At 40.6% G+C, this 10,064-nt stretch overlaps 1 protein-coding gene across 1 annotated transcript in view; it reads left to right on the forward strand.

Annotated features, from left to right (window-relative positions):
- The first annotated feature begins 3,491 nt into the window (after positions 1 to 3,491).
- Positions 3,492 to 10,064, forward strand: part of DCLK3 (doublecortin-like kinase 3) — an 11,931-nt gene continuing 5,358 nt past the window's right edge. The window contains exon 1 of the mRNA XM_009698063.1: positions 3,492 to 5,357. Coding sequence (XP_009696365.1) covers positions 3,768 to 5,357 — 1,590 coding nt within the window. The 5' untranslated portion in view covers positions 3,492 to 3,767. The remainder of the gene's footprint in view (positions 5,358 to 10,064) is intronic.

Here is a 10,064-nt window from a genome sequence, read left to right on the forward strand (position 1 = left end):
CTGTTTGAGCCCCCAAATCCCTGTTTGTCCCATCCTCCCTGCTTCGCTAGGGACTTGGTGTGATTGCTTACCCTACAAGACCATCATGTCTTCATCATCTGGAGCTCTGTATCGCTCTGAGAGTCCCAGTTTTCTTTTTTCTGTGCCCAGACGTGCAGCAGAGGTGGCCCGCATGGTGCCCTTGGTCCACCATGCTGCCTTACACCAACAGTCCTCAGCAGCTTCCTCTGCCACGCTGCTCCCCTGCTGTTTTCTGTTGTCTTAATTTTTTGCATTGTCCTGTATAGTGATACAGAAGCATGTGTGGATAGGTGTGTATATGGATAAAAATAGACAGATGCATGCATCCATCCATATTAACGTTTATAAGAAATGTATATATTTGATAACTGTTAGCTCTCAGTAAGACAGTAAAAGAAAAACCATATTTTATTCTCTGATGTATAATTTTCCAGTACTCAGGCTCCTTGAAGTGTGTTTCTGATCCCACTTCCCTCTTCCTTCCTCTCCCACTTGTGTATAAATATGGAAGCAAGATTTTGAAGCGATATAAGTTGTAGCTATAGGATTTGTGTATGTGTGTGACCTTTGAAGGCTTTCTGGAAATGCTTGTTACCACTTTAAGCGTGTGCACTTTCCTGACAGATTGAGGCTTGCTTGTGTATCAGTTAAAATAAATATAGCATAACTGGCAAATAACAGAAATTATGACTGAAATAGTTGTGACAGGAAATTGAAATTAATTTTTTAATTTATGTAATATATAATCATTGTGACCACCACTTTGACAAAATTTGACATTTCCTCTTTTCTTGGAAAACATTAGAAGATTCCTTTATGCATTGATTTAAGAGTTCATGTAACTTCCTTTTTCGTCTTAGAAAAATATGGAGTGTTATTTTTCTTCCTAAAATGATTATAATTAACTTGTGGCTTGTGTCAAACTGTTTTTCGCTAGGAATTAAGCCAGTATAAAAAGCACAAAACCACATACCTGGATGGTTCTTAATAATTACATAAAAGTGCTCTAATTCCATTAGTTATAGAATTAAAAAATAAACTTGGTTTCTGTTTAAAGCTTAGCCGATTTAGTGAAGGAAGGAAACATAATTGATGTTTGGGTAATTGCAACAATCAACAGTGCAACCAGGCGCTTAAAATGAATGGTTTATAGAAAGGTGTGATAATGGCAGCTTAGTTGGGAGAAACATAATCTGTGGGAGAAGTCATTATTAGTGCAGCATTGTTTTTATGTTGTACCAAGATTATAAGCAGTAAAAATGTCACACGCTGTTCCCATAAGCAAGATAATGCTTTGATGACAGTGGGTATGCAAGAATCTGGAAATGTTGATTAAATTCAGAGCTTCGTCAGTTCCTGGTAACCAACATGTTCTGGAGTTGATTTAGATTTCAGAGAACTATTATTACATCTGAATTTATTTATTTTTTTTTCCATTCACAGTAGTCTTTATTCTGGTTGGAATGTAAATATCTGCTGAAAAATCACTAGCACATATGTAGTTATCTTTTGATAACAAGAGATTATCCTTAAAAAGCAGAATGAAGACAGAAATAACTGGTACAACCACCAAGCATTAGTCACCAGTAGCTCTTATATAATGCTTACGTCTTCAATCAGCGTGCTGGCAGCTGGGCTTCTTTGTAATATTTATTTGGAAAAGAAGCATCTATCTCATTTGGCAGAGGAAGATGAAGCCAAGGGTTGAGGGACGTGCTGAGGGGCACACAGTGCTTAGCTAGTGAGAGCATTACAACTAAGATGCATCCGTCATCCTATGTCAAGCAAAGCCAAGAGCAGAGTGGAGGTCTGTAGCAGTGTCTCCTCGGGTGCTTCCCCCACTCCTTCCCTGCCCGTTTGGCTATGCAATTTTTTGAGGCAGAGCGAGTGAATCCTGCAGCACTTGTAGTTTTTCCTTTTGTTATTGTTCTAGGTGAGGAGGCGTGTTTCCTCTTCACTCTGTTATGCCTTGGTGAAAAGAACAAATAAAAATACATAGCTTGAAGCACTGAAAATGGATTTTCAGCAGTTGAAAACCAAAACGTAGTAGGCTTAATCTTGACAGAACTCTTGAACATGTGTGTGTGTTAACCTTAGCACCAAGAGGAATGCTCATATGCGCAGATTTTCCTTTGTGGGTTTGCCCACTGCACTGTGACAATGTAATCACAGTAACGTATGAAAATGGGTGAGTTTCTCTGGGAGATAAGCCATTTGTGTAAGGGAATTTCCTTGTGATGGTTCGGTAGTCATTCTGGCTGCTTTCTTGTGGCTTGGTCCTGTTAGTTCATACATATTGAATGTTTGTTCCCAACTGAACTGCAAGACTGTTAGATGGAGTTGGAAGCACTCTGTGATCTCATTCTGAAAGTTTATTTCTTGAGACCTAAAAGAATTGCATTGTAATCAGGTTTTAATCTCAGTAAGTACAAGAAATCAGAGTACTTCAAGGGGACGTTTTTATTCTTAGCTTATTGTTGTGTTTATAGACAGTGAATTATCTTATAGCTTGGTTTGTCCGTAACCACGTGCTATGTTTTGGGTTTTTCCCTTTCAGAATTACACATAACTAATGGCACTGTTTTCTTTGGTTGGTGTTCTAAGATGAAATACTGGAGGGAAAATTGTTCATGTCACTAGAGGATATTCAGGACTTTGTATGATTTTATATAATTTTTAGAATAAAAAAGTCAAACTAAAATACTGGAAAACCAGGACTCCAATTATCAAACAAAAGCAAGATGGCTTTTCTTTAAGGGAAAAAATTAAATTACATTACTCCTAAATGTACTATAATATCGCTGTAAAATTATAGCAAAATTAATGCTTTTAAAAAAAAAAAAATCTCATTTACTTGATTTGTTATAGAAGTCTAGAAACTAAATGAATGGTCCAGGGAAGGTGAAGAGGAAATAATTAGTTATAAGAATATAAGGTTGCACACACATAGCCATCTGGTAGCAATTTTAAACCAGAAGTAATTAGTTTCTTTTAATTCATGCAACGTAATTGTGGAACTTGTTGCCACAGGGTTTACAGAGGCCAAAATTGTAATTGGGTTCAGAAAGGAATTGAGTGTGTTCATGGTAGGTAGATTCATAAGAGAATGCTAAACAATCTAGATGCAATCCTGGCACAAGCAACCCCGGTTTTTTTGAGGATTTCTGGAAGATGGGAGGATTTAGGAGAAGAATCTATTTGTTTCCAATATTCTTATTTTTAAAAAAGCATTTCTCTGTCACAAAGTGCATTTACATTTTTCTCACAGACTTGAAAATGTTTGTAGTTGCATGTACGTGGAGTTGCTCCTTAGTGGCGGTTAAAGTTCTTTATAAGCATTGAACGCACCTACCCTTACCCTCTGAGGTCACATACACTGATACGTAGAAAACTATTACTCAGAAAGATCTGATGATGCAAAATGAATAATATGCCTGCCTTTGTTTGCTTTAGGACGCCGAGGCTTATTTGACCATTCGTCGCACAATGCAAGCTCAAAAGTAAAAGAGAGGAAACTACAAGGGACCTGTCCTGCTGTCAGTCATGGAAACTATGGAAAACCATGTTTGAGTGAAAGCAGTCGTAGGTCCCCGTTTTTTAATCCCCGTAATGGTTTCCACACGATACATTCAGAGCACAGTCCTGTGAAGCCAAGGATTATTACAGTGGTGAAACCTGGTGGACATACACTCAGAAGGATAACCTTGCTTCTCAACAGGAGATCGGTCCAGACCTTTGAACAGCTGATGGCTGATATTTCAGAAGCTCTGGGATTTCCACGCTGGAAGAATGACCGTGTGAGAAAGCTTTACAATCTGAGAGGCAGAGAAATCCGGAGCGTTTCTGACTTCTTCAGGGAAGGTGATGCATTCATAGCTATGGGGAGGGAGCCCCTCACTTTGAAGAACCTGGAAGTGGTATTACAAGAACTTTACCCTGAAAATCCTTATGCTGCCAGTGCTGCCATTCAGCAGAATGAGGAGCAGTCTCAAAAACTGAAGAGCAGGCTGTATGACAAGGCTCCCAAAGTGGACAGTGGCTTTGATGAGACAGAAAATACCAAGAACTGCAGCGATGGCATGTCTCCCAAATTGATAGCTGGACATGAAGGAAAAAGTCAAGCCAAGGCAAAACAAGAGGAAAAAATAAGAACCAAAAAAAAGTGGACTAGAGAGAGCTGGTGTAGTGACCCAGGAGCAAAGCCTTCTAGAAAAACACGAGAGAGGTACCTTAACCATGAGAGAAGTCCTGAGGAGCGATTAGAAGAGAGTTCAGAGGGGGTGGCGAGGTGTGAGAAGTGTGAACAGGAAAGGCAGGCCAGACAAAAGTTACAAAGGGAAACGCGAGCTGAGGCCCCATTTGAGAACAGAGACCTGAACACAGGTGCATGTCAGAGGTACCACTTAGAAAGAAATGCAAAAATCAGGAATTGCCGAAGATCTTCAGAAACTTGTCTGGAAGGTGAAGAAGTTGGTTGGAAAGATAATGGCTGTAGGAGGATGTGGAAGCCTCTACATAGGAACATTAGTGAAGGGCTGGAGAAGCAAAAAAGGAGCATTGAGAAGGAAAGGGATGTGGAGAAACATGAAAACCATGGGAAGGAAGTAGTAAAATTCAAGAAGAATGCTGTAGAAGGGCTGCAACTAACTCATGAAGCGAAGGAAGAGAATGGAAGTAGCTGCGTGATGAACCAAAGCGGTTGGCTAAAGAAAGATGCCCTGAGGGATGCTGAGAAACCATCTAAAACACATAGGGAGGGCAGAGAGGGACCAAGGGCTAAAGAGGAGGGTGCCAGAAGAGAGGGGAATATCACGGGTAGAGAGTGTGACATGACGCGACGAGAAAAAACAGGGGAGCGCAGAGTGAATAAAGAAGAGAACAAGGCTCAGGGATTGGAAAACTCGAGCCGGAGGCATGTCATTAAAAACAGAAGTGATGTGGAAAAACACTATGAGATTGGCAGAACTATTGGGGATGGAAACTTTGCAGTGGTGAAGGAATGTCGCCACTGTGACTCCAATCAGATCTATGCCATGAAAATTGTTGATAAATCCAAGCTGAAGGGGAAAGAGGACATGATGGAAAGTGAAATTCTGATCATTAGGAGTCTCTCTCATCCCAATATAGTAAGCTTAATTGAAGTGTACGAGACAGAAGCTGAGATCTACCTAATCCTAGAGTATGTCCCAGGAGGGGACTTATTTGATGCAATCATAGAAAGTGTGAAGTTCACGGAGCATGATGCTGCTGTCATGATCACTGACCTGTGTGAGGCACTGGTTTATATTCACAGCAAGAGCATTGTCCACAGGGACCTCAAACCAGAGAATCTTTTGGTAAGTTTTGGCAAACACATTGCATATTTGTGGGAGCTGAATTTATTTTCCTTTTAGTTATGGATCTTTGAACATTGTTGAGCAAATACTGTGTGGAGATAATGTGCTGTGGCAGGACTGTTTGGAAAAATGGGTACAATTTTCAAGTGAAAATACCATTGCAGTTTACTTCACGTAGATCTGCTGTGCATTGCAGATAGCAGTGCTTGCAGATAGAAATTCAAATAAAAATGACCTGGCTTTCAGGGGTAGTGAGCATTTGTATTTTTCTGGAAATCAGGCCTATTATTTAGCATCTGACTTTTAGGTATGCAAGGATGAATTTTTTTGCATGGACTATGCACTGAAAAGTAAGGCATCTTCCTTGCAGACCAAAATTTATTAAAATTGCTAATTTAGCTTATTTACTTGGTGGGCTTTTTGTCCACTGCAGTCACTCGTCCTGCAGACCACTGTGCTAGTCTTCTACTGTAGTGATTTCTATCTTGTGACAATTTATTTTCTTAGGAGCAGGAGTATGATGCAGTTGATTGAAATAATCTGACAGTAAAATGTGAGTGTTTAGGTGAAATACATGATTAAAGTCAGCTCAAATACTAACTGTGTGCCAAAGAGAAATTCTTTTTTTCCATCACATTTCTGAGGCTACATTCTTTGCATCCAGCACCGGAGTCAATAGAGTTACTCACATGTGTGAATATGCATAGAAATGTTTGCAGTGTTGACACTTGACGAGACACTCATTGCAGCACAGTAACGGTAAGCAACTCTCCCTTGCTAATCCTGTGTTGCACTCTTGTACTAGGGTTCCAAATTTCCTGATAGATAGATTCCAAATATTCCCAGTCTCTAACAAATCAGATTTGATCTGCTGGTGGAAGGTCATAGTTAGCCAGAAAAAAAAGGTAATAAATGATTTAGTCCTATGTGCCATTCAGTTCTTTAAGGGAATTAATTTTGGGAAGAAATCAATATGAATTCCTGGAGAAAAGCAGGCAGTGTAGCCTGTAGGACATGCAGAGGTTGAACAAGGCTGGGCCTGAACCTTTTGCTCCCAAACGTTGTGACTAACGAATAGCATCTCTACTAGGTCTTGCTATGCATCCTGCTTAGTCCGATGAAAATCCTTGGTATGTGATCTGTGTGCAAATAAAAGATGGTGAGTGCAAGAGGCTGGTTTGCAGGAAGAAGTAGGGTTATAGGCCCTGCCTTCGTGCCTCATTTTGCCATTAGAACAAAACTTCACTTAAAACTGCAAGGCTTTTTCCGGAAGCTGATTTTTCCATTATGAACCAGGCTCTGCTCCTTCCTATTAGCTGAAAATAAGCTAGTGCGCCTGAAACACCTGAGACCAGATGCTTCATTTCCCTCTACAATATGTAATCATCACAGTGATGCAGGTAAGCAAAGAGAGGCAAGATACAGGTCCATTCTGGTTGTTTTCACATTTAGTTCACAGCAGTGCAAGCCAGAGATTGCTGGGCAGTAGCAAAGTTGTGTAGCATTGAAATAACCTGACAGTCAGAAATAATTCTGACAGTCAAAAGATATTTTTCAAGGACGGACTGGCCCCCAGCCTGTAGGTATTTTATCGTATGAGAACTGTGTTACCCAAACACTAATGGGAAGAAAATTGTACCCGTCCCAGTTTCACCTTGCTGCTAATTGGCTGTGAACACCTGTATTAGACACTATTTACAGAAAGCATCCTTTTGAAAAGTTAGTCTGTTCAATGAGTGTTTAAGCTCTTGATAGTGTTGGGTAGCTCATGTGCTATCTAATAAGCGTCCCTATAAATAAAGGCCATTTGAACAAGATTCTGGCTTTTCTGACTTTTTAATGTGCTGCCTCTGACTCCTCAGAGTGACTGGAGCAGCAGCAGCAGTGGAGTGGAAAGGAGAGCTGTCACCGATCTTGACATCGGCCAGTGCTGAACAATAACAAACAGTAGGGAAGCAAATTTCGTGGATTCATCTGCAGGTGGTGGGTCAGGGGCTGTGGGCAGCCTTCTGGAGAGGAAGCACAGGGCTGGCTGTGCTGGCATCCTGCAGGGATGTCCTTGGGCGTGGGATACCTCTTGCTTCACTTCAGATTCCTATGTGGCCGATGTTTAAGTCTGAATTAGTCTCTGTAGACTTTCTTTGTACACAGAGGACAGAAATAGATACGTACTTTTGGGCGGTTGACTTGTTTGTCCTACTTTGGGGTCTTCTTTTGGTTAGGTGAATCTTGTCCTTTTTCTTGTCAACAGTTTTTCCCTAACCCTTTCCAGCAAATGGGAAATGGAAGAGAAAAGATCCTTGGTCTGTTTTACTAAGGAAATGCGTTTGTCTACTGTAAAGCTGCTTTGTGTGAGAATCTAAACCTGTTCCTGATGATTTTTGGACGTACTGGCTGATTTCCATCAGAGTTGACAGAGAAGCAGCAAAGTGGGGAAAGAATATTTCCATAAGTTTCATGAAAATAAGCAGCTGGGGAAAGAAGGAAAACTTGTTTCTGTCCTTACAGAGGAAAAGGTGGAAATGATGTCTAGTGAACTGTAAAATTTTTGATGCAGGAAAGAGTTGGAAACCTGGTTTAATTATTAGTTTACTGCACTAGTGTTCCTCTTAGGAACTGTCCTCTAGTTATAGACTTTTGTAACAGTCCACCATCATCTTTTTTTTGTTTTCCCCCTCCCTCTTTCACTACTCTGTCTGCCCACAACGATCAGACTCCCTGCAGCATAGCTGTGAGGCAGAAGGGTGGTGACTTGCGCTACAAAAACAAAATCTGTTTGACAGCTGGTGTGAAGACAGCTGCTCCCATTCCCTCCCATCTGCTAACAGAGTCACCTCAGTTAAGACTAGGTGTTCAGCAAGAAAACCTTTGCTACCAAGGGTGAACAATGTGATGTGTTTGATCCCACAAGAGAAGCCAGTCACTTCTTTAGTGCTACCTGGAGGAGAAGAATTTGCTGGCAAGGTTTTTAGCTAAGGTAATGTTTAATTCTACAGGTGCTGGCATTTCTTGACTTGTGAGAAATTAATTTCAAAGTGTAGTGGTGTTTTTCCAGGTTATAGCTGTAAAAGACACAAAGTCACCTCCTTGCTCCCTTTTAGGGGAAGGAGGAGGGTTGTATTTGTGATTGCATACTTGTCTCCTTGTACACTTCCCAAACAAACTACTGTGGTAATTGGTTAACATTCAGCTTCATAAATAATATAAGTGTTATAGCTTTTTATGCGTTGGAGCTTTTTCCTTTTTTTTTTGCCCTCTCCTTTTCTCTCTCAAGTTTTCATATACACGTGAGAACTTCAAGTGTAGCCTTTCTGTCTTTTAACTTTGCATTTGTGACACTATTTACATATACACAAAGCACTGTCAGAGGTTTCCGAGTGCATTTGAGTTAACATCCTGTTTAACCAGTTACCTGTCAAGAGCTTTCAGTATGATAAACCTAGAATTTTCTGTAAGATTTTTCATAGAGATTCTTCTAGCTAGCAGCAAGGGATGTCTCAAACTCAAACGTGTAAGCAGTACTTTTTCTTTAGCTCTATTTCTAATATACAAAACATCCCATGGACTAGCTTGCTTTCGTGATGTCTATAAGAAGAATCTGTGCTACCATGTATGTGTGTGTACAGAGAAATATTAATGGTATAAATTGTCATCTTAAACACCCTGATGGATTTCACAAGGTACATATGAAAATAAGAGCATGAAGTACTGGGAGTCATCAACAGACAGGAGAAAAGGAAAAGAACAGTTTATCCCTCTTTGAAGATGAACTTGGCTTTGTGTTAGTGTATTATAATCTTCTGTATGGCTGGGATAGCTAGAAATCCTCAGACGATATTCTAATATCCTGCTATGGCATCTGTATTTGAGAGAGTCGTGAGCAATTGTGACTGCCTTTAGTCCAAGACCACCAGATACTGGCTTCCCTTGAGGCTGAAGGACATAAGCAGTTGTATGGCTGAAGTTGGCCATCTGTAGGAAGTGTACTGAATACTGGTCTTCCTTATCTCAATTAACTCTGTAGGCAGGTAAGACAAGGCAACACTTTTAAATGAACTTTTGGAACCATTCTTTGTAGTCTTGAATGCAGAAATGGTAATAGCTGTCTTTTAGGTGTCACGGTGAGGCTGGTATATTCATTTGATGTTACCGGTTTTGCTTTGTTCTCACCATTTCACAGAGCACATACTGTAGAAGTCAGCAGCTAGATTTCTCTGGAGCAGGTTGTACATTTCTGTGATACTGCTATGAGTAAGTACTCTGGCCTCAGAAAGGAATAAAAGCAACCTGAGAAGCTTTAGTTTCTACAGTGAAGCACATTTGCATGCTCAAGGTGATGCCAGGTGACAGAAGGGAGACTGGAGAGTGCAAAGTTGGGGATGCTCACTCTGCCCGAGCTGACTTTGGGTTGTCCTGAGCACGGTGTTAGTGAAGATGCTGAGGAGTTCTGGTCGGAGGTTTTCAGGCATGCTGACAGGTTACATGCTGTCTTCGAAATGACTGTTACAAAAACTGCGAAAATACACCCAGGGTGCATGCGGTTCCTACCTGTTCGGTTGGGAAATAAACTGAAAGCTCAGTGGTTTTGTCCTGGAAGAACAGATGGTGCAGTGTTGCCACCTTGTGCTGTGATGAGAGATGAGGACTCTGGCATCCTGATAAAAGAAAAAGTACAACAATGTGTTTGACAAAGCAAGACATTTCCTG

The sequence above is a fragment of the Cariama cristata genome, unplaced genomic scaffold (genome assembly GCF_000690535.1).
Source record: "Cariama cristata isolate BGI_N322 unplaced genomic scaffold, ASM69053v1 scaffold1434, whole genome shotgun sequence".
NCBI classification, from domain to species: domain Eukaryota; kingdom Metazoa; phylum Chordata; class Aves; order Cariamiformes; family Cariamidae; genus Cariama; species Cariama cristata.